At 39.9% G+C, this 25076-nt stretch overlaps 1 protein-coding gene across 3 annotated transcripts in view; it reads left to right on the top strand.

Moving 5' to 3' along the window:
- Positions 1-12035, top strand: part of EPSTI1 (epithelial stromal interaction 1) — a 103750-nt gene extending 91715 nt beyond the window's left edge. For 2 of the 3 annotated variants that reach the window (XM_003805932.6, XM_024927452.4), the window contains 2 exons: positions 3328-3427; positions 9922-12035. In XM_003805932.6, the coding sequence (XP_003805980.1) occupies positions 3328-3427; positions 9922-9930 (109 nt within the window). In that variant the 3' untranslated portion in view covers positions 9931-12035. Of the gene's footprint in view, positions 1-3327; positions 3428-9185; positions 9218-9921 lie in introns of all 3 variants that reach the window. The other variant, XM_063595930.1, reaches the window with a different exon arrangement.
- The last annotated feature ends 13041 nt before the right edge of the window (positions 12036-25076 follow it).

Genomic DNA, 25076 nt, shown 5'->3' with positions numbered 1-25076 from the left:
TTCATCAATTTTTGAAAAGAGCTTACGTTTGTATTGCCTTTAAAGTGTGCCATGAGCTTTCCCATGTTATCATGTGAGAATACATACTCAATGAACTCTTAATAGCCGTGTCCATTCTTACTCAAGGCAACAACACAAGCTATATAGTGTGTGTGTAGGGGATGTAAATTAGGTTTTCTCCAAAGGCACAATTTTATTGGCATCAAAAGGACAACGTGCTTTCTACAGTTTAAAAGTTCACATTGCAGAAAACTCAACTCTGAGTATTATAATAGAAAGCACTGAGATTCCTGACAAGCTTTTCAATGAACCTGTAATGAGCTTGAGTGCACCTGCACCTGACCCGTTGTAACTATTTGAGTAGGAGAAGACAAGTAGAAATTGCAGAGAGAAACGACAGAGTATGGGGGTCAAGGACTTGAAAGGATTTGGGCCATGAGGTGAAAACTGGGATGAACTGAATTGATTTATTCAAACTTGAACCATCCCTGAATAATAGTTTTTATCCAAATTAACCCTCAGAAGAAAACCCAGAGCACAACTTTGACTGCAGTAGCATGTATGTACTTTCTAAAACTATTAAACAAAAATAGAAATTGATTCTTTTCCCTCCCATTTAGATTCTTGATAGGAATTGAGAGAAGCAAACTCTTTCCCACCCATTATCTCTGGTTGACTCACACTGCTGTGGACATAGGCAACTTGAGGACACTCCTATAGTATCAAAGAGTGCTCAACCACTCTGATGTCCTCTTAGTAACTGATGCTCAAAAGTGAATCACATTACCTTATGTCTTCATGACAAGGCATCAGTCTTCACAGGGTTTGAGTGAATTGAGAGCAATTGCCAGTGAGCTGTTTTGCAGTCTGCACTCATCATCCATGTTGTTTTCAGGGGTGAAGAACGTGTGCCAGGAAGATTTGTTTCATTCAGTAACTACATTATCAGGCTACACTCCATAAAGGCTGTGCTCTAGGCTCCGGGAATAGGGCAAAACACGGCAGAAGGGGTCCCTCACCATGTGGAAATTATAATCTGGAGGAGAGAAATGGAAGTCAACAATCAAAGGCACTGTTATTTCAGATGGTGATGTGTCCTGTGAGGACCATATCACAAGGTGATGTTAAAGAAGAAATTGGAGATGATAGGTTACTTAGGAAGGCCTCACTGCAGAGGTGACATCCAAGGACAAGGAAGAACCAGCCACATAGAGACTGGGGGAAGATGCATGGACTTAGATGGCCTACGAAGAGGGGAAGAGCAAGTGCAGAGGCTCTAAAGTACAAATGAGCTTGGACTGTTTGAGTCCCAAGTGATGGGAATTTTTTTTTTTTTGAGACAGAGTTTTGCTCTGTCGCCCAGGCTGGAGTGCAGTGACATCATCTCCACTCACTGCAAACTCCACCTCCCAGGTTCAAGCGATTCTCCTGCCTCAGCCTCCTGAGTAGCTGGGACTATAGGTGCCCACCACCATGCCGGGCTAATTTTTGTGTTTTTAGTAGAGATGAGGTTTTGCCAGGTTGGCCAGGCTGGTCTCCTGACCTCAAGTGATGCACCAGCCTCAGCCTTCCAAAGCGCTGGGATTACAGGCATGAGCCACCACACCTCACCCCATGTGATGGGATTATAGTGAGTGAAGAAGAGAATGATACTCAGTGAGGGAGGAAAGGTAGGCAGGAGCAAGATAACACAACCTTTAATAAGCCAGTTTTATTCTAAGACCAATGGGAAGTCGTGGGAGAATTTTAAGCAAAAGGAAGACATTTCTTTCATAATCTAGTAAGGTTGTTGTATGGGGACTAGATTACGGAAGGTGGGAGTGAAAGCACTAGCAAGGTGAAGATATAGTAATTTGAACTAGAATGGTATCCATGGAAAGAAATGAGTGAATTTAGGTTGTGTTCAGGAGGTAGAGCAAACAAGCCTTGTAGTGGTTTGGGTGTGGGGTGGAGGATGCTGAGTGAAAGCCCATCTTTGTTAATGACAAAAAGACTGGATAAGAACAGCTCCAGGCATGCAGGCAGTCCAGGATACCAGTGGTTGTGTTGTTTAATGGGGAGCAGGGTCACTTTCCTTTTCTTGATAGTTGAGTCTCCAGCGAAGTAGGATACTATTCTATCTGCATGCTGAGAGATTCAGAGAAGGTGACTTAAACATGGAGCTTGGCAGTGAAGCAGGCTGACTAGAATATGGCACTTGGGTAGATTTTATGGTAAGATGGGAAAGAAGCTTTATAATAGCTGAGGTGGAACCACAGCCCGATGGGACCTAAAGTTGTTGAGAGACAGCAACTGAGCCCACACACGGCTGGCATCTTAGCTAGCACTGAGCAAGCGCAGACAGCCAGAAACCCCCTCCAGCCTTTGACTTTGCTACCCAGCCTTTATTTGCCTCAAAGTTCCCTAATCTCCCACAGTCACTGGCCTGTAGCCACTCACCATGACCACATTCTGCTAATCTTCATGACTGAACAAGAGGCTCATGTGACTGGTTCCTGCCTCCCTTCCTTCCATAAATGTATATTTGCTGCTATGCACCAGGCATTGTGTTTCTGCTTCCCAGAAGCTTATAGTCTTATTTCTGCACTACCTAAATAATCTGTTGATATCATAGGGTACCTATTGCAGTGCTATTTCTTCAGCTTCCAAGTCCCTGACTCTACTCAGCCATACGTGGGCAACTCAGAGCACGACGTTACCTGTGATTTATTATTTTAAATTTAAAAACTGTAATATGAAACACAGAAAGGTCCACAAAACAGATATTTATAGTGATTAATTATAAAGTGAACAACCAGGTAGCAAGCTCCAGAAATAGAATAATATAAGCTCACCTTCCATTTCTGCTTTTCATGTATGGGGTTTACTTTAGCAAGACTGGCAGTGGAGTGCAGGGAATATGGGAAGGACATCTATCTTGCAACAATAATGCCATAGAGCTATCTTTGGTTCTTCTTCATGTTTTGGTTCATGCTGAGGCTTCTGTCTTTCTCCAGCCTCTGAGGTTCATACCTGGCATGATTTTGAGGGCTGTAGTTTCTTTCTTGAACTAGGGTCTTGCTGAACTGGCAGGAGATGAGTGCCTGAAACTCTCAGGTTAAGAATTCGTACCCCCTTTGGCTTGAGCCAAGATTGGCACCAGCTCTAGTAAAGAGGGGTTAACAGCATGTCATATCGTTAGTGTGAAGAGAAGTTTCTGTGGATTTCTTCTAAGCTGAAGCCAGGAAGCTATCCCCACGGTCAGTTCATACAACACATTAGATTCTCAGAAATCTCTCAGCCCTGCAGCAAGTTTTCTACTCACACACATTTTTCATTGTTTTAAAGGGTAAATAATGCTTTTCTGGACCGACTCCAGGGCAAAAGTCAACCAGGTGGCCTCGAGCAATCTGGAGGCTGTTGGAATATGAATAGCGGTAACAGCTGGGTGAGTTTTTTCTTTTCTCTTAAATCATCTTTCAATGTTGAAGAATAAAAACAATGAGAATTTTTAGTATATGTTTTGGCCTTCTCCCCAGATATTACGTTTTTGTTGTTGTGCTGTTTGGCAGTGTGATGGGCAGTCAGCCAGGGGGATTACTGTAAATTCCACAATAGCTTCTGCTAGAGGGACAAAGTCCTGATTTCAGCTCTCACCAATCACAATAAAAAATGATACCTGCCCTTTGTTCTCAGCATGATTGCCTGGACTCTAAGGGTTTTTATCATCCCTTGCCCAGACCTACAAAAAAACAAATGAACGTTTGTTTTTTTTTTCAGAAAGATTTTAAATGAAATATGGTTATAAAAATAATAAGCATTCTCTAGTAATATATTCTCAGTCAAACTAACACATCAAAGAAACCAGTAGTTAATTTTTCACTAGGAAACGATTTTTTAAAAACCCTATAGCAAAAGGCACTTTTAAAAAATGAAATGTCCTTACCTATTTCTGTGATGAAAACCTTGCAACTGTGTTGCAATATGTGTTTAATGTATTTTGTGTGCATGATATATGATTGAACGAGCACCAAAGCTTTGGAACATATATAATTGTGAGGTTTGCAATGTGTACAAAATCAAAACTGAAGACCATAGGTCTTACAGTTTAATTGAAGCCCCAGTGTATAACTACCTTCTCTCTCTCTCACTCACTCCCTTTATATACACACATCAGATAGAAATCTGTAAACTGGTCAAAATACAACAAAATAATCAAGTGCTTGCTGACCTAGAAAATCTAGAGAAGATCTTCCTTTCATAAATACTTGACAGACAGAAGATCATGTTTAAGAAGTCAATCTGTTAGAAATCTTACAGCATGTATCTTTGAAAGACATCTAGTAGTTTACATTGATGAGTGGATTTTATAAATGTATACGTATTTAAGATAATTGAACAGAAGCAAATTTGCAGAGAACGCTGCCTGGATGTGTCTACTTATCCGTAATATATGCTCATTTGTTACACTCTGGCATTCAGAATAGGGACAGTATGGAACAGAGAAAATAATTGAAACGCAGGATCTTTGCATTGTGTGATACAAAGTACACATAGTGTCTTGTAACACTATGTGAGTAGGAGTCATGTGGAAAATGGGCCATTGTGAGTTGAAGACATTATCCAAGCTTGTATAACTTAGTTGTGAAACACAATTGGAATTTAGATTTTGGTCAGGGCTTGGAAACACACTGTATGGTTGTCATTTCTTCTCTATGGAACCGCTCTTAAAACTTAGAAAGCACCTATCTGGGACTGAGGGGAAGATGATGGGAGAGCATAAATGGATATCGCATAGGCTTCTGCTGAGGATGTGAGGATGTGGCAATCTGGCTCACCAATGACTATTGGCAGGCCTTAGTGAGCCATAAATCTCTGCTTAGACTCCTCACAGATCAAAGAGAGGAGCATTGTTGTTTCCTCATGATGTAATAGTGAGGCTGATTGGGTGAAATTTTTAGTAGGATGGGCATATCCAAGTCCAAAGGGGTTATCAGTGCTTTCCTTACTTAAAAGAAGCAGCAAGAGAAACCTGGGAAGTTCCTCAGGCTCCCACCTTCACCTCTGTTGACCTCCAGACATCTGCACTTCTGTGCTTGCTTTGCTTTATGATTTATCTTCTCCACCTCCTGGGGGACTTTGTTCTAATAATACTCTCTCCTCTCTACTGAATTGCTGAATGTTCCATCTCGACTAGAACACTTCCATCAGCATAAAACATAAATCAACATAAATTCTGTTGATAGCACATTTCCTTCTTGCTACTGCCCTGTTTCTCTGTCCTCCTTCAGAGTAAAACATCAAAAGGTGCCTCTCCTTGCTATCTCTAATTTCTTTATTTTTTTCTTAAACCCACTGTTAACAAGGTTTTAGAATCTACCCATCAAAAAGAATGTTCTTTTCATGGTCACTAAAAATGTTCACATTGCAAAATCCAACGATTATTTCTCAATCTTCATCTTTTGACTGATCGCCATTCTTTGTCATGGTGAATCACTCCCTCTTCTTTGAAATTGTTTCTTTACTTAGCTTCTGTGACACTGTACTCTCCTGGGTTTTCATATACCTCAGTGATAACCCCTTTTCATCCCTCTTTGCTGAATTCCTTGCATCTGCCTGTCCTTTCAACAGTGAAGTGCCTCAGGGATCTACCTTGGACCACTTTCTGAACTGATGTTCACTTAATACCATGATGACCTCATTCATTCTTATGAAATTAGATACTATCTATATGTTCATGACTCCCAAGTTTCTATTTCCAGCCAAGACCCCTTCCTCCAAACTCCAGACTTGTGTACCCAGTTGCCTACCCAACACCTCTCTACTTATCCAAGATATGTAATAGACATTTCAGCCTTAACATGTCTAAAACCTAACCTTTGATCCCCTTTACCCTAGTGCTCTATCTGCACATTTTCCTGTTTCCATAACGGTGCAAGCCCTCTCTCACACCCACACAGCTAGCCATCAACAAATCCTCTTGACTCTTCCTTCCCAATACATCCAATCCAACAGCTTCTCACCACCCTCATCATCATTATCCTGCTTCCAGCCTCTCTCAGTGCTCATCCAGATGCTTGCAGTAGTCTCCTAGATGGTTTTCTTACTTCCACAATTACTTACCTACAGTCTGTTCTCGATACAAGACTGACAGAAGTCAGATTCTGACTCTGCATACCCCTCCATTGGCTTTCACCACCCCCCAAATCACTTGGAGTAAAAGCCGAAGTCCTTCCAGCAGCTTACCAGGTGCTGCATGGTCCAGACTCCTTCTTAGCCCTCTGGCTCTCCTGCTGCTCTCCTTCTTCATTTCTCTCTAGCCACACCAGCTTTCTTGCTGAGAGCACTGGGTGCTCTGTCTACACTATTCTCCAAAATATCCATATGCTTTGTCCTCCTTCATTTACTTTCTTGAATTCCACGGTCTCAGTGAGGTTACCTTGGCATCCTAGTTAAAGCTGCTGCCTGTCCTCTCACCCTGGCTCCTGCAGTCCCCTTTCTAGGCTCCCCTCCCTTTTTCTATAGCACTCTTCAACTTCTAACATACTTTTAAAACATAATTTCCTTGTATGTTTTGTTGACGGTTTACTCTTCGCCTCTCCCTGTGGTGTTGTATGTTCCACATTCTACAAGGGTGGGGCCATTGGATTGTTGTGTTCACTGGTGTATCCCAGGCATAAAACAATAACTGGAACTTACCACACACACAAGGAAACAAGTGGTTGTGATTCAACATCACAAACACATCAGAAAGACTTAGAGCCAGATGATTTCATATGCTAAAATGATTAGATACTGAATTTAAAATCATGATGTATAAAACGTTTGATGAAATAAAAATTGGATTTGAAATAATGAGGAAAAAATAGGAGATAATGAAAGACAACCAAGCAGACTTCAAAAAGAATTAAACCAAAATGCCATTTCTTATCAATTATTTGGCAAAAAAAAAACTCCTAAAATATTGACAATATACTCTGTTGGCAAGGCTGTGGGGAAATGGGTACTTTACACATTATTGGTGGGCATGCAAAATGATACAAACACTATCAACATCAATGTCTTACTGTCTTCGCATTAAACGAAGACCAGGCCTATACATATTAGAGCCAAATTCTATTAAACTTTCAAGGAACAGATTATTTCAAATGTCTAGAAAGTTTTTCTGATTAAAAAGAAGGAAGTATTATCCAAAATGATTAAGCAGGTAAACGTGACTTTGAATTAAAATTAGACAAAGACCGTATAGAAAAAAATAGACTCACTATCACTCATAAACATAGATTCAAAACAATCACAAGATTTTGACAAAATAAATATGAAAAAGCGTAACATATCCTGATGAGATAGGATTTGTTCCAGAATTGCAAGCTTGGCTTATTGCAGACAAAACAAAAAACCTACTGAGATAATTCACCTCATAAATTATAAGAGAAACTCCATACGATCATCTCAATTAGTACAGAAAAAGCATTTGCTAAATTACAATACTCACTTCTGGTAAAATCTTCTAGCAAACTGGGAATAGAAGGGAAATTTCTTTGCCTCATAAAGGGATCAAAACTGTATAATAATAATAAAAATACATTAAAAACATTTCCGTTAAGATATAAGGATTGAAAAGGGGGGAAAAAAAAGCCTTTATAAATCACAGATGATACAATTATTTACGTAGAAAATCCAAAAGAATTTACATTCAAATTATTAGAAGAAAAAAAGGCTTGGCAATGTTAGTAGATATAAGATCAATATGTAAAAACTACATTTCTACACATTAGGAATAAATAAAAAATCTAATAAAAAGATCCAACCAAAAATATGAATGACCCTTTTTAAAAAATTCTAAAATTAGCCGGGCGCGGTAGCTCACGCCTGTAATCCCACCACATTGGGAGGCCGAGGTGGGCGGATCACGAGGTCAGGAGATCGAGACCATCCTGGCTAACAAGATGAAACCCTGTCTCTACTAAAAATACAAAAATATTAGCCAGGCGTGGTGGCGGGCTCCTGTAGTCCCAGCTACTTGGGAGGCTGAGGCGGGAGAATGGCGTGAACCTGGGAGGCGGAGCTTGCGGTGAGCAGGGATTGCGCCACTACAGTCCAGCCTGGGTGACAGAGCGAGACTCTTTCTCAAAAAAAAAAAAAAAGAAAAGAAAAAAAATTCTTAAATTTTGTAGAAAGATGCTGTGGAATAAATAAATGGAGAGTTATACCTTGTTAATAGATAGGAATGAGCTCTCAAATAAGCTATAGATTCACATAAATTGGAATCAAAGCAAAGAACCGAGAGTAACCAATTCACTCCTAAAGATAAAGAAGTATATATGGGGACTTAATTGTGTATTTAATGCGGTATGCAATTGGCCCAGCACACCCAACATTTCTGAATTTTTTAGTTTTTTTGTATGACAGACGGGGCAGAGCACATCACTGGGGGGAAACAGACTCCAGCAAATGCTGTGGGGACAATTGAGTACTTACATGAAATTAGGTCCCGACATAATTCATAAAAAAATTCTAACTGGATTAAAGCTTATAAATAGGAAGGAAGACTTTTACATTTTAGAAAATAAAAGAGGCTGTTTATAAAATAGAGCTGAGAAAGGATTTTGTAAGACCCAAGGTATAAACAACAATAACAAAAAAGATAACTATATCTACATTAAATTTTAAAACATCTGTTCATAAAAGAATATCATACAAAAGTAAGAGGAGAGGCCATAAATTAAACTTTTATTTAGGACATGTTCTGCAAATAACAAGTGGACAAAATTAATATATAGAATTAGCAACTTAAATTATATCAATATATTTGAATTACTATTAAATTAAGGATATGTCACCATTTAAAGACTGATAGATGAGGACTGAGCTTCTCCAAAGAATGAAAGAGGAAAGCTATGCCTCAATTCACAGAGGCTTGGAGGAAATATCAGAACCAGTAAAAAGCCAGAGACAGAGTAAACAAGGAGGAAGGCAGAAATTATGATAAAACCAAGCCATGGAAAGAAGCAGTGGTTTCTTGAAATGTCATATAGACACTTAAGCAGTAGGCCCCCAATAAGTGTGTATGTTAGGTGGATTGATTTTTATTTTTTAATCATTGTTAATTTAAATCAGTCTTCTCATATTTCTTAACATATACATTTATTCTTCAATAATTGCTTTTATATGTAAAAAATACATTTCTTTTTAAATTTTTCTAGGGTTCTCTATTAGTTTTTTTGAGGCACCTAAGGTGGGTCACTTAAAAACATCCCTTTAAATAATATTTCCTCTGATACAGTAGGTGAGGCTCTTTGGGATGCTGTGGAAACTCTAAATCCTATGTCTTCAAGAGCAGTTAAGCATTTCCTATGACCAATGAGGCAACCTGAGATTTTAATTTCCCAAAGTGTTAGAACAGCAATGGTGTGTATTCCATACGTAGCGTGGCCCGGCACTGCAGAAGGCTTGATGGAGGTTTCTTGACCCTTTGCAAATGGTAGGAGTGGAGACTCATCAATCTATCTCCCTACATCAATGTCCTCTTAGAAGTCACCTTTCTGCTGCATAATACAGCGTAACCCTACTTGAGACATTTCCATTTAAATTGCTCTGTTCCACATGTGTTCATCCTGTCCTTGCTGTAACTGTGTAGGTGGGTGACAACACTTTCGAACTGTATATTTGTCACCTCTGTTAGTCTATCTCTAAGAACACAGCCAATAAGACATCACTTGACAAGCCATTACCTTATTGACCAAGACTATTTTGTGAATCAAATGCAATGTGACTTGAAAATAAAATCGTTTCAATGGTCATTTAAGTTGTTAATTTAAAAAAATGATCATTTTAGCTTGATGCATAAGAGCGTTCTTTGCAGGAACTTCATTTTTGACTACAAAGGCTTTGAATTTTATTTTGCTGCTTGCAGTAATTTTTGTTTTCTTTTTCTTCCAGGGTATATGAGAAAATATTGACTCCTATCTGGCCTTCATCAACTGACCTCGAAAAGCCTCATGAGATGCTTTTTCTTAATGTGATTTTGTTCAGCCTCACTGTTTTTACCTTAATTTCAACTGCCCACACACTTGACCGTGCAGTCAGGAGTGACTGGCTTCTCCTTGTCCTCATTTATGCATGTTTGGAGGAGCTGATTCCTGAACTCATATTTAATCTCTGCTGCCAGGGAAATGCTACATTATTTTTCTAATTGGATGTATAATTAGAGTGATGTTGGTAGGGTAGAAAAAGAGGGAGTCACTTGATGCTTTCAGGTTAATCCAGAGCTATGGGTGCTACAGGCTTGTCTTTCTAAGTGACATATTCTTATCTAATTCTCAGATCAGGTTTTGAAAAGCTTTGGGGGTCTTTTTAGATTTTAATCCCTACTTTCTTTATGGTACAAATATGTACAAAAGAAAAAGGTCTTATATTCTTTTACACAAATTTATAAATAAATTTTGAACTCCTGTATAAATGGGTCATTTTTATTTTTAGTGAAAAGTTATTGGGGTTTTCTCTCTTGAAGGGTCTCATTTTAATTCCCCTTTCCAGGCCATATAGATCAAATATAGTACTGTCATTACTGTTGGCTCTTGTTTTGGTCTTGACTTACTAATAGTGTTACCCTGATTTTCAGAGGGGGACAGTTTATCTCCAGAAAGGCCAATGTTTGTATACACATCAGCTAGACACAAATATAGACATCATATGTAGTTTGTACATGTTTCAGAAACTTGCTTTTTCTTTGCTCTGTGCAACCTATTTCCTATTGCTAGTTCAGCTGGCTTTCTTATTCACTTCTGTGACCTTGAACCAGTTCTCAGACCCTAGAGTGTAAGAGCATTGATTTTCTACGCTGTGTAATCTAGCTCAATCCCTCTGTCCCCTCCGCCTCACCGTCCCCCAGCCACCACATTGTATAGCAAAAGCATTACATTCAATCCTAGAATAAAGATAAATACAACAAATCATCTTTGCAGCTGGACAACTAATAATACTTTGCAGCATTAAGAGATCTTTTGTGTTACCAATCACTCTGTTGAAATGAACTTTCCAAATCTCTTTATTCAAGAAAACATGGGGTTTTGAAATTCTTGGGCCAAGAGACATAACTGAGGGGTTCGCAGAGCTAGGCAAGGGTGCGCTAGGAAAGGGCCACATTGGTGGGTTGGGGGTAACAGAGAGCAGATGGTGTCAGGAAGAAGTTTCTCTGGAGTAAATAATGTGGATATTCTTGGTTTCCCTCTCCTCCGCCAGCTGAAGCTGTGTTATTGCTGTTGACACTAATATAAAATGTTTGGTCCATTTGAAATCCTTGTCATTGCCTTACATGGGGGAAACTCAATCCCCCAGCCTGTGTTGGAAACATCACCAAACTGATTGTAAATGTGCGGCTGTAGCAGACATTTTAGTGTGGTGGTGTGCAGCCATTTCGGCCCTACACCTGCCAGCCTGGTTACCTTACAGTTGTGTTCCGATTTTTGCGTCTATGCTTGGTGTGCCTCACTTGCTGCATTTTCCAGCATGCAACCAGGAGTTGATGTAGGAAAAAGGGATGCTTTCTTACTTTGGAAGCTCTCAGGGAAGTTGGTGTCAATTTCTCCTCCACTGCCTGGCCTTCCCTGCACTCCCAAACAAAGATTTTGTGCAGATGGGTAGTTCCATTTTTTAAAAATTGTGCAGATATGGAAAATTGTGACTTCATGACCAAAACTATCTAGAATATGTGTGGGGGTGTAAACATCTTGCTTAATCAAATATCTATGTAGGCAGAGGTAACCAGGAAAGAAGCAAGAGTTGCTGCCTAAAGGAGCCCACCATTTTACTTTTCACATTTAATCTGCCATGTTGAATCAATTGGAATAAAACCTGACTCGCAGGTAACTGGACAGGAAATCCCTAAGTTCCACCATTTCTATGCTTAATTTTAACGTCCCCCCCGCTTTTTTTTTTGTAGAAAATAAAAACAAGAAAATCGTTCCAATGTAAGATGTTTGTTATAGAAACTTTAGGCAATACAGGTGTGTAATAAAATGTTTAATAAACTTTTAAACACTTTTGTATTTGGATTTACCACTTTTTCCTTTGTGGTTTCTTCTTGGTATCATGTTGATAGATCCTAAAATCTGCAAAGCAACAACCTCTACCCAGTGGCCTATTTTAACAAAACAAAGGATTTCCCCTACTACTGGGCTTAGTTATATTATAGTAGATAGTCAGGCAGACAGGAGCAGGCCAAGAGAGGCCCCCCCTACCAGGAATGTCAGGCAACCATCAGGTGATGGTCAGCCAAGTTATTTTTGTTGTTTTTCTTTTTTTTTTTTTTGAGACGGAGTCTCACTCTGTTGCCCAGGTTGGAGTACAGTGGCATGACCTCGGCTCACTGCAACCTCTGCTACCCGGGTTCAAGAGATTCTCCTGCCTCAAACTCCCAAGTAGCTGGGATTACAGTCTCCCCCCCGCCACCACGCCCAGCTAATTGTTGTATTTTTAGTAGAGATGGGGTTTTGCCACGTTGGCGAGGCTGGTCTCAAACTCCTGACCTCAGGTGATCTGCCTGCCTCAGCCTCCCAAAGTGCTGGGATTACAGGCATGAGCCACTGCACCCAGCCGGCCAGCCAGTTGTTAAGCTGACTCTCTAAAATAATAATTGGTTGCAGCCAGTGCCAGGGAAAGGCAGTCTCCCAATAGATAGAAACACCTGAAACTGGTGATCAGCAGCTTCTGATAAGATCTCAGGATTTGGGCAAGAAAGCTCAAGCATGTGCATTAAGGGGCAAAATGGCAGAGTTTAATTGATACATGACCTTACAGGAACATTCGACTGGTAAGGGAAGAACGCCTCAAGTAAGTATATGCACAACTCCAGTAAACACACTGGGCTTGCGGCCCCTCCCAAGAGCTGGCCAGCCACTGCGCATGCAGACAGCCCACCCCAAGGGAATCATTGACTCCAGAAGATTGCCAACATATAAAACCCCAAGTCAAAGGCCAAACCATGCACCCAATCTCCCAAATTGCTCACTTGGCCTTCTTCCAAGTGTACTTGACTTCCTTTCATTCCTGCTCTAATTTTTTTTTTTTTTTTGACACAGAGTTTCATTCTTGTTGCCCAGGCTGGAGTGCAATGGCACGATCTCGGCTCACTCAACCTCTGCCTCCTGGGTTCCAGTGATTCTCCTGCCTCAGCCTCCCGAGTAGCTGGGATTACAGGCATGTGCCACCATGCCCGGCTAATTTTGTATTTTTAGTAGAGACGGGGTTTCTCCATGTTGGTCAGGCTGGTCTTGAATTTCTGACCTCAGGTGATCCGCCCGCCTCGGCCTCCCAAAGTGCTGGGATTACAGGCGTGACCCACCGTGCCAGGCCTCTAATACTTTTTAATAAACTCTCACTCCTGCTCTAAAACTTGTCTCAGTCTCTCTGCCTTATGCCCCTTGGTTGAATTTCTTCTGAGGAGGCAAGAATTGAGGTTGGGGCAACCAGTACGGATTCACTGCTGCTAACAGTTGTAGATAATACAGGTCAGGAGATCTTATTCCATTCACAGGACAGGCCTAAGAACTCACATTTTTTGTATGTTTTTTTGTGTATGTTTTCACACTAGAGACATTTCTTGTGGTCCCTAAATACTTTATGTTCAAAGGAAACATTGCATTTTTTCTTTAGGTCGATTTTTTAAAAATCAAGATAAGAAGCCTACATATTTAATTTGGAGATTCGGTTGTCTTTCAGAAAGTATATTTAGAAAAATTACATTGTAGTTATAGTAAATGTAGACATATTTTAAAGTAAAACCCTTGACATTTATAAAGCCAAAAATTTCAAGTTAAAATTCAAAGTTTTGTGATAACTCTGGCTAAAAACTAATTTTTAAAAACATGTAATCATAAAAACAGTGCCTACAATCTTAATTTTAAATTTCAGGATATTAAGCAGATAGGTTGTAATTAGCTGGACTTGTATGTCCAGTTATGAGAGGACGTGTTTGGAAATGTGGCTGCCAGAGGAAGTAAAAGGAATCATTCTGGAACTATTAGCAGGTAGAAGAAAATAGAAGGTTGTGGGCTCTTTGTTTTTATTAATAACTCAGTGGACTAGCACATCTAGAAACTAGCTCCGTGCTGATGTGCATGAAATAATATCGGAGTGAGGTATAATAAAATTTACATGTGGAGAAAGAATATGCCTCTCCAGTTACCATGAGGATTGCATAGAGAATAAATACATGTTAGGCATTCCTTCAAGGAAGGGGCTCTGATTTGGAATTCCTCCCTCCCTTTAAAAATATTCCCTTGTTTAGCAATAGAGTTTAAAAAGCATCACAGAGGATTATCATTTTTTTTCTGCTCACAGAATTACATGCTCAGAAGTGAAGGGTTTTTTAAAGGCATATAAAGGCAAATGGGAGAAGCATTTTCATGACATTTATTGCCATGTTGTGCCATCTGCTGGGACAGAGGCTACAGGGACAGCTGTACTGCAACACACACCTCCCCTAGGAAGCTGATTTATTACAACCCCTTTGCTTTGCTGCTCAGCTGCAGGGCATGTGCTCCGAACATTCCTTCTCACCGTCCCTGGAGGACACTGACCACAGCTGAGCTGAAGGAATCATCGTCAGTCATCGGGGGGTGACATTTCATTCCCTACAAAACCTTACACCAGTGATTGGCACCAGATTATGAACTGATTAGAAATTTCTGTTTTAGAAACCATAGTTGAGCTAAAATGAGTAGAAATTGTGCTTTAGTATGGAGAGAACAGAAACTGATGGGAGAGGGATATTTGAAATTGGACATTGTGAATTAAGAAAAATCAGAAATCAACATTTAAATATATGTCTATAGTCTGTTTTAAATGTGGCACAATGGAGACACAAAGTTAAGTGGTACAGGTCCTGTCCTCAGGCAATGGAGCAGTCGGAATAGGCAAGGTTATGGTGACCACAATAAGCAGCCCCCACCTCTTCTTGGATTAGCAGTAGTTTCTTGCCCATGCTGCACTTTATGCACAGGTCAGCAGAAGCCTCTGCTCACCTTAGTCAAGGACTGAGAAAGGCTCTGTCTGTTCATATGCTTTCCATACACCAAGAGGAGGACATAGTGGCAGTATTCTGTGCTATCTCCAGGAAATGCTTTCTCCAGGAAATGACACACGCTACTTCTGTTCACATGTCATTGGCCAGAACAAATCATGTGGCTATTCCTAATTTTAAAGCTGTGGGAAAGAAAATCCTACAATTTTCTGCAACGTACAAAGGAGGAAGAGAACAAGAACATTTGTAAATAACCCTAATTATCCCCCCAAGGAACACATTCTACAGTTGAAGAAGACACAGACATATGAAAGCTTAAGATCAAAGACACATACAAATTCAAAACAATAGCAAAAACCCAGTTCAATTCAAACTTTAGTAAGGAACTAATATAGGCCAGGCACTATGCTAGGCATGGAGACTACAATATCGTACAAACCAGCCACTAAAGAACTTTAGTATGAGTTAGACACACACACACACACACACACACACACACAGAGAGAGAGAGAGAGAGAATGTAGGAAAAATGAGATAGAAGCTATGCAAAGCAATGAGATAAGAAACCTAACACGAATGGCTTTTGGTGCCATATCAAGTAGCTTGAACTTTTAAAAGGTTATAAGTAGGGCATGGACCTGATTAGATTTAGCTTTTTATTTTAAATAAATCATGAGTGAACCCAAGAAAGAGATTTGAGGGAGGAAAGCCCAGAAGCAGAGCAATCTGTTAGGAGGCTGGAGGTGATTACATCAGTTCAAGGTGACCCGAGATGAGAGTTCTGAGCTAGAGCCGTGAGAGTATGGATGAGGACAAAAGAATGAGCATGTGGAATTCTCAGGATATTAAATCAAGATAAGCAGCCTACATATTTAATTTGGAGATTCGGTTGTCTTTCAGAAAGTATCTTCAGAAAAATTACATTGTAGTTACAGTAAATGTAGACGTATTTTATAAAGTCAGGGCTTTGAAAATGACTAGATATAGATGGAGACTGATGAATCGAAGATGAGTTTCATATTTCTAGCCTGTGTAAATACATTGACGGTGATGTGGCCATATATACAAAATTTATAGTATTTCAGAGGAAGGGAGATTTGGTGTGGTCAATAAAGAGTTTCAAAGACTATAGAATAAAATTCCATGAGCTCGGGGACATTGTTTTGTTCAAAGCTGTATTCCCAGTTCCTTGAACGGTGCCTAGCACATAGTAGTGATTCAATGAGTATTTGGTAAATGAATGGATTTGATAAAAGAGGAAAATTTTTACAGATGGAAAGAAATAAGTATGGTGGTGGCTGGTGAAGGATTGAGTGCAGGGACATTTAAAGCAGCCACAGTGGTGCAGTGATGGTGGTAAGCACGTGTTTGGGGGACATTGAGGAGGAAGAATGTTCAGGCTAGAGTAATTCCATCTTGTATACTAATTGGCCATGTTGACTTCTGATTAACCCCAGTTCCGAAAATGCCTCTAAAATTTCTATTTTATCTACTGTTAAGAGTGTATAATTACCAATAATTCCTGCCCTTAGGTCAAAACAACCTTGATGTTATCGTAAACACATATATCTTCCCCTTAGGCAAATTTCCTATGATTTGTAAGCCCTGGGTCTGTGGGGTAACAGTGTACTGTAGGGATCCCCCATTCACAGCCGCTTGAGATATGGCTTCTGTTCATAAATCCCTATTAAGTATTTCATTCTGAGAATCTGGACTTGTCAGCTTCTTTCTTCAGCTCCTCACCTTCCTTGGCCTTTGGAAGTAGGTTTGTATAGGCCTGCTCACCTCGGAACACACACACACACACACACACACACACACACACAGAGAGAGAGAGAGAGAGAGAGAGAGAGAGACTAGTGTGGTTGTTGCTTGGAAGTGGGAGACAAGATATAGGAGAGGAGAAACACCCTGGAAGAGAGCTTCTCTCAATGTTTTGGAATTTGTCCCAGTTAATGCCAACCCCAGGTGTGGTAATCAAGGATAGAAAGATTCTTGGGATAAGGATATCATATTAAGCTAATCAGTTATGAATAAACCCAAACCCCGCCAACAGCAGCTGCTGATGCAAACCAAAGGGCTGGCTTTGCCCCTTTACAGGCAAAAAGGGAGTTGGCAATGCCTGTCCTTTAATCCCTGCAGATGGTTAGCAATGCCATGAGCCATAGCATTTTGGAAAAGAAAGGGGAACCACCGGGTTTCTGGAAGATATGAGAATGTAGCTCTGCCATTCACTAATGTTGAAACCTTGGACAAATCTCTTATCTCCACCTTACCTCACAGGATAGGTTGTAGACAAACTGATGGGATAAATGCTCTTAAAAGGTAAATGGGAATGCAAGGTAGGAGAGTAGCAAGGGAAATACTATATTAGTTTTAAATGAAAAGATACTTTCTCAACTCCTCTCTTCATTACTAAAAATGTTGGTCCTTCTTTCTTCCTACCTTATCACCATTTTCTAGATCACCTGGCCATGTACACTTACAGGCCTCAACAGTCTTCCTTCCTTCTCCTAATTATCCCTGCATAATTGATTGGCAGGGATTATCAATTCTACCACCACAATATCTTTAGCAACTTTCCCTTTTATTTCAGGTTTACTACCATCCTCTTTAATTGGTTTCTTGAGATGTTTTACAGAGACTATTGTCAGAAAAAACCATTGGATCTTTTTGCCTCCTGCACTTCACTTCTATGGTATAAAGGAATCTTTTGAGGAAGTGTGTGTGTCGTTTTAAGGTTTGTGCTAGCCAAGCAGGGAGGAGGCTTGGAATGCTAAGACAGGTACTCAACAATTGGAGAAGGCAGGTTTTAATGAATTCAAGAAAAGATTGTTTTAATTCTATTTCTCAAGAGGAAACTCAAAAGAATTGGTAAGCTTTCAAAATTATAATTCTATCTTTGCAATCACACATGTTGTTCATGCTGCAGACAAAAGGAAAAGACATTCGGAGCCAAGGTGGCTGCACACTCCCACTGAGAAATTTGGATTTTAAAAAGATGTGCCAAAAAGTGGAAAGAGGCACGCTGCCAAAGATTGTGTTGAAGAAAGGCAGGGACCAGTAACAGATCAGAAGGACCAAAGACCAGAGTGAGCTGAGGCTTAGAGAAAAGAAAGTAAGGATAACGGAGGGCTCTTAAATTTAGAGCAAGAATAAGGAAGGAAGAGGCTCGCTGCCTGAGGCCAGTGGTGTGATGTTGATGGATGACGTGAAGAAAACAGAACTCCTTTCCTCCCATTTAGTCCTGTCTTCTCTGTCAAGGAGAGTGATCTTTGGACTGAAAAGGGTAGAACGAACATTGTTAAGAGAAAATTGAAGCCCAAGATGGGTGTAGAGATTATGCGAGAGCATGCATCCGCTGTAAATGAGCCGAAATGTCTGGATCTGAATGAATTACAGTGCAGAGCTCTGAAAAACGTGCGAATGAATTCTCCCTACTTAAGAGGAGGGAGCTTTGGAGGTGGAGGAGGAGAGAAAAGTGAAACCTCCCTTGCAAAAATTGTAACAGTGAGAAAATTATGGCAGTGAAAAGAGATCTGATTTAACCAACCCCCATCTTGCCTTTAGCCTTCAAACTGCCCTTAATTATCCCTTGGCTTGGGTCTACGTAGCTTTGGGAGATATTTAGTTTATAGGTTAAATGGCCGGGCACGGTGGCTCACGCCTGTAATCCCAGCACTTTGGGAGGACGAGGTGGGCGGATCCCGAGGTCAGGAGATGGAGACCATCCTGGCTAACACGGTGAAATGCTGACTCTACTAAAAATACCAAAAATTAGCCGGGCGTGGTGGTGGGCGCCTGTAGTCCCAGCTACTCGGGAGGCTGAGGCAGGAGAATGGCGTGAACCCGGGAGGCAGAGGTTGCAGTGAGCCAAAATCGCGCCACTGCACTCCAGCCTGGGCGACAGATCGAGACTCTGTCTCAAAAAAAATAAATACATAAAAAATAAAGAAATAAAAATAAATAAATGATAATACCCTCCTCGCAAGCTTAACCACCTTTGCAAAGCTAATGAGAGACCACCAGGCTAGTAGGAGGATAGGAGCCTGAATTCTGCTAAGTGTAGTCATAAACGATGGCCAGCCATTATTCCGGAGGTCACAAGATATGCTACTTCCCAATTACTCCTGCAGACAACATCACTATTGTAGAACCTAAGATTGGCTTTTGAGATGTCTTTAAGTTTTTTGTATGTCTGACACTGATGGCTCCACCTGGACCCACTAGTTGCTCCTGTGACCCCACCCAGAAGTGACTCAGTGCATGAGGACCATTTCCCACGCTTTTATGATTGTACCCCCACCAATCAGCAGCAAGCACCCATTGCCTAGCTGTGCCCCCGTCTCTTTATCCTTGAAAAACCCTAGCCTTCGAATTTTTGAGGAGACCAATTTGAGTAATAATAAATTCCTGTGTCCTGTTTAGCTGGCTCTATGTGTGTAAAATTCTTTCTCTATTGCAATTCCCCTGCCTTCATAAATTAGCTCTATCTGGGCAGTGGACAAGAAAAACCCACTGGGCGGTTATAAAAGCAGGCCAACTGGAGACAAGCCAAGTCCGTGACCTAGGAACTGTAGAATCCAGTTTTGGAAAGGACCCTAGATATCTATTTCAACCATTACCCGATGCATAACTAAATGTACATGTAGAGATGGTTTATGAAGAGTCAATAACTATTATGATAGGCCCAGCTTATCTGTCTGGTATTTGATTCTCTTCCCTTGATGCTTAGTCCTTAATGTGGAGATTGTTTTACAGTTGTCAAAATCATCTTTCTCCTTTTTCTTTTTTTCCTTCCTTCCTTCCTTCCTCTCTTTCTCCCTCTTTCCTGTTTCTCTTTCTTTTCCTTCCTTCCTCTTTCCACAAACATTTGTTGAGTGCACACTATATTGGTGTTGTGTAGGAAAATAACACATAGCTCTTGCCCTTAGGTGTTTATAGTTAATTACAGGGAAAACCATCCTTTAGTTTTTACTTTTTCAACATGTAGTGATTAACTGTAGAAAGAGCAAGTAAAAATGTAAGATGAGAAGCTTAAATCTTCCTGTCGAAAATAAGGGAAGAAATTTCACTCCTTTTTTCTCTTTCAGAATGTTTTCCCTGGCCGGGCACGGTGGCTCACGCCTGTAATCCCAGCACTTTGGGAGGCCAAGGCCGGCGGATCACGAGGTCAGGAGATCGAGACCATCCTGGCTAACATGGTGAAACCCCATCTCTACTAAAAAATAAAAAAATTAGCTGGGCGTGGTGGTGGGCGCCTGTAGTCCCAGCTACTGGGGAGGCTGAGGCAGGAGAATGGCGTGAACCCAGGAGGCGGAGCTTACAGTGAGCCGGCGATTGCGTCACTGCACCTCCAGCCTGGGCGGCAGAGCGAGACTGTCTCAAAAAAATAAATAAATAAAAGTTTTCCCTGTCCTTTTCTATGTATGTGAATCTTTTTAGTGGCTAAAGAAGCCTCTGGGCTACCTCACAATCTGGAGTGTTTCTTCAAGGACCTGGACGTCCTCTCTTCCTTGATGTAATCATCAAGGAAGCTAAGGCTTTAGCTTCCGGTTTCCTAAGAGGAGAGGGGTGTAACTTCAGTTGTTGTCTGACTCCAAATTGCAAAGCCTAACTAATGGTAATGGGTTGTATCCCCTTAGCTATAAAAGAGTGAGAGTTCTTTCTGGTCTTTGCCATTTCTTTAGCAGATTGCCTGTAATGTGCATCACTTTCTGGTTTAATGCTTATTTAATAATAAAATAGTTTTCCTTTTACCTTTGTAGAAAGCTTTTCTGGGTTAGGAGGACATTTCGTTTTTAATTATATTTTCCCAGGAGTGCTCACTATGTGCCAGGCACTCTTCCAGGCACCAGAGATATAGCATTAAATAAGACAGAAGCTGCCCTCATGAAGCTCATATTCTAGGACAGATAGACACCAAACAGTAAGAATAATATCTAAGGAAATCATGCAGGCAGCACATTAGAAGGCCGGGCCGGGGGGGCGGTGCGGGTGGTGGTAAGTGCAGTAAGCCATGTGTAAACAATTGAGTATAATGAGCTGTGTAAGGAACAGTGGGAGTTTAAAGGACAGAGAGGTAAGTTATCCTGGGGCAGTTGAGGACTTGATGTTTGAGCTGAATCTTGAAAGATGAATGGTTTTGAAAATAGCTCATTGCTTTAGGGGAGGAGTGGAGCTGGTATTCTAGGAAGTGGAAGATATTTGATCAAAGAAATATACATGACAGCAAAGTACATTAGGGGAAGTCTGCATAATCAGCATCTCATTTGATACCATCAACAACCAGAGGCAGAGATTTTTTTCTTGTTCTTCCTTTTTCTCTCTTCTCTTTCCTCTTCTCCTGCTCCTTCTCCTACTCTCTTGTAATGATTCATACTGTTGACACATATTGAGTTTACTATCAGCTAAAATCTTTAAACTTTTTCACACACATTGTTCCTGAGTCATATCACCCTAATCTGCATACGTTTTATTCTCGGTAACCTTGTATGAGTTTATGTGTGTGTGTGTTGTGTATTGAAGAAGAGTTGAAGAAGAGACTGAAGTAGTTAGGCTGAATAAAATAGAACTCTGGAAATGACAGGCATCTCCCATACTTAAAGGTCTATCATAGGAAGAGAAATCCATTCTTTTTTTTCTATGTGATTGTTAGAACTAGTGGGTGGTACTTTAGGGATATAGATTTCTACTCTATGCCAAGAAAAGCTTTTAGAAGTTGATTTCAGAATTGACCAGGTACATCTCTAAAGAAATCCCTTGGGGAGAGGGTGAGGTCTTGGAAAAAATACAGACTCCTGGGCCCCATCCTTGACTTACATCACAAATCTTGTTACCAGGGACCAGGAATTTGCATAACAGGCTCTCAAGGAAATCCCTAGGTACACTGAAATTTGAAAACTTCAAGAGAATTAACATACCTTTTCTTTGAGAGCCCTTTCAACCTGGGGAAACTTTGATCCTATGAGACCCTAGAAAGGGGAACCACAGAACATTCATTTTCTTTGGGGTGTGGTGAGTCTGATGACTGTGTAACTAGGATGATTATTGAGAACTGAAACTAAAGTCCTTAGCTCCCCGGTCAACTGAACAGGCTGCCTCTTGGCCAAGAGGACCCCAGAGAAACCTTTTAAAAACTGAGTTTCTGGCCATCACAGGACGAGAGGTCAGATGCACCTCTTTATCTTCCCTCCCTTTTGTGGTTTAGACACAACATCTGACCAGCATTAATGTTAAAATAGAGATCACGAGACTGTCAGAACAGACTCTTTGTTCACAATGAGATACCACATTATAAACAGGACCGAAGGCCGTGTTAAGTCATGGACTCCTACAGTTAAAGAAGAAACTGTGTTCCAACTGCCACAAGGTTTTTCTTTTTCTCTAGCAGCTAAACACGCGCTGGCCTTGAGATAAGCAATATTAAACAATTGCAGCTCATCCACCAGCAGAGCTGACTAACTGAGGCCCCCTGCTCCACAAGCCAGAACTACAGCTTTGATTGAATAAAAGACTGGTTTCAGTATTTTTCTCCTGCTAAGAGACCACCCACAGATGGACTAGTTCCAGCCGAGTTACAGATGCTGTGCATTTGAGTGTCTTCCTTTCCCTGCTTCACCTTTTGACTTATAGGGCTTACTTGTAATATATTTCAATGTTAAGTCTCCACCTAAGGGAAGCATGAGATGCATGTAACATGCATGTTTATTCAGTATGCGTGCCATGTTCCCCCTTCATGAATATCTGGACGAAAGACTGCATAGCTCCTCCTGTAACCTGTTGAATATATACATATATTTGGCCAACCTGTTCAACAAAATGTATGTCTCATCCTTCCCTCCCTCGAAGTACCCGCTAACTGACAGAGGCTTCTCACAGAAGCTACACTTCTCAGCCTGTCAGAATGGCCACATTGTAGGCTGCGAGTCTTTGTAGCAAATAAAGTCTCCTTTCTAAATTTGTGATTTTTAAGTTGATACCATAGAATTCATCTTTCAAATCAGGACACTTTTAAGAGTGAAATGAAGTGCTAAAAATCCTGGTATCTTTTTTCAAAAATTTACTAACTGACAAATACATTTTTATTTTTTGATGGATCTGCCAAATAATTATTTTGAAACACTATTTCAAAAATATTTTTTCTAGAAAGTAGAATAACATATATCTGTGTACACCAAAGAAAACTTTTAAAACTTCTTTACATATATAAAAAGTAGAAATTTTACAATAATATAATCAGAATAATTACCCCTTTAGTCATTTTTTGAAAACACATTTGTCTCAAATACCATGTCATTCTATTTTTCTAAAGAATGTTTTCTTTTCCTTATATGGTCTTGCTATGTTAAAATTTTAAATAAAATTGTCCAATATTTTCTTCAAATTTGCATTTAATGACTAATAAATTTGAAATGAACCTTCTCTGTAGACCATATCAGGATTGAGAATATACTCTTTTTAACGTACTTAATTTGTTTAGTTTCTTCATGCTTTGGTGGGGATACACTTTGGTGTCTTCTTGTTTTTAAGACTTGTTACTAATAATTCCAATTGTCTAAACATGTGGAAAGCTAAAGTTTTTTGAAACTCTATTCATTGAAAGTGTTGATCAAAGATTTCTAACTGATTTGGATAAATTCAGCCCAGATTTAGACAGCTAATTTTTAAAAAGAATTCAACAAAAAGATACTTAGATTGATATACAAATTATTTCTTCAATGCTCAAATATTTCTAAAATTCTCCTTATGGCAGACAGCAAAGAGAGAAAAACACATGATACTGCCTTGTATTTAAAATCATATTTTTGCAAAAACTATAGTTTAGATATTTTAAGTGTATACATATATATCATATTTATAAATTCTTAGTGACTGCTACTATTTCGATTGGTAGATTATCACTACTTGTTTGAGTACAAGTATGAATCATGTTGCACCACATCTAATTCCCAGTACATTTCTGCTGCATAATTCTTTAGAAAAAACATGCTTTTACAATGACACTGTGCTATGCCAAAATTTGTACTTAATTATGACACAAAGATAACTTTAGTTTGAACTTTTAAAAACAATTTATGATAGCACTGATTCATTTAACTGGATTTACAATGACATCTCACTCTAGTAATATCAGATGTTTTTACCGTCAGCAAAATAAAATTCCAAATGTTTTATTTTGATACCATGAATTGGATGAAAATAAAAGGAATCTTTGTTGAAAATAACTGTTTTCCAATATGAAGCATCTGACTCCATTTCTATAAAAGTGGCATCATTTAATTGTTTGAAACTTTTTTTCTGCCATTGGATCCAGCACCTTACCATCTATCCCTTTGTAGGGGAGGAGACCAGCTTTTCCTCTCTCCATCTTAGGTTCATGGCTGAGGCCCCTACAGATGAACCAGAGAAAAGCTTACATGTTTATTTAACATGTATTTTACATGAAATGGGAGCTTTCATAAGGAAATAAATACCTGAAGAAAGAGTTAAACCTGTGTATTTTTTAAACCTGTGTATTTTTATGCTGGGTTTGATGAAGAGAGGAGAGTCATAGAGAAATATAATAGGGTGAAAAGTATGACATGATGATTATAAACTGGGGAAACTCAGCAAGGCCGGTTTGTTCAGTTTCCCTTCTGTGACCTTTTGTTTTCAGGGATAAGGATGTTCCTTTCTTTCTGGCATAGAGAGGGCACGTCTTACATGAGAGTCTATGACCTCTTTCAGGGGAAGGTCAGAAAATCTTTCCTAGGTTTTATGAACTGCATCAGGGAAGAAGGCTGGGGGAAAGTCAGAGACACTTTCCTGCTTCTGCTGTTTTCCTCAAATTTCTTCCGTTTAAAATATTCAATATGCCAAGGAACCATATTTTGGAGCAGCATGCCCTGAAACCCATCAACTTCACTTTTTGTATGTGTACAACAGACACAGAGTGCAGATTTAGAGAGGCAGTCATTTGATCCAAATGAAAAGCCATGCTTCACAGGATACTTTCCTCGTCTGCACGTGTCAAGTCCTCGTGTTCATGCACAGTATGTATCTCAAATGTACTCTCAAATGAGAGTAGATA

The sequence above is a fragment of the Pan paniscus genome, chromosome 14, assembly GCF_029289425.2.
Source record: "Pan paniscus chromosome 14, NHGRI_mPanPan1-v2.0_pri, whole genome shotgun sequence".
In the NCBI taxonomy this organism is placed as follows: domain Eukaryota; kingdom Metazoa; phylum Chordata; class Mammalia; order Primates; family Hominidae; genus Pan; species Pan paniscus.
This window is presented reverse-complemented; position numbering and strand designations above follow the sequence as displayed.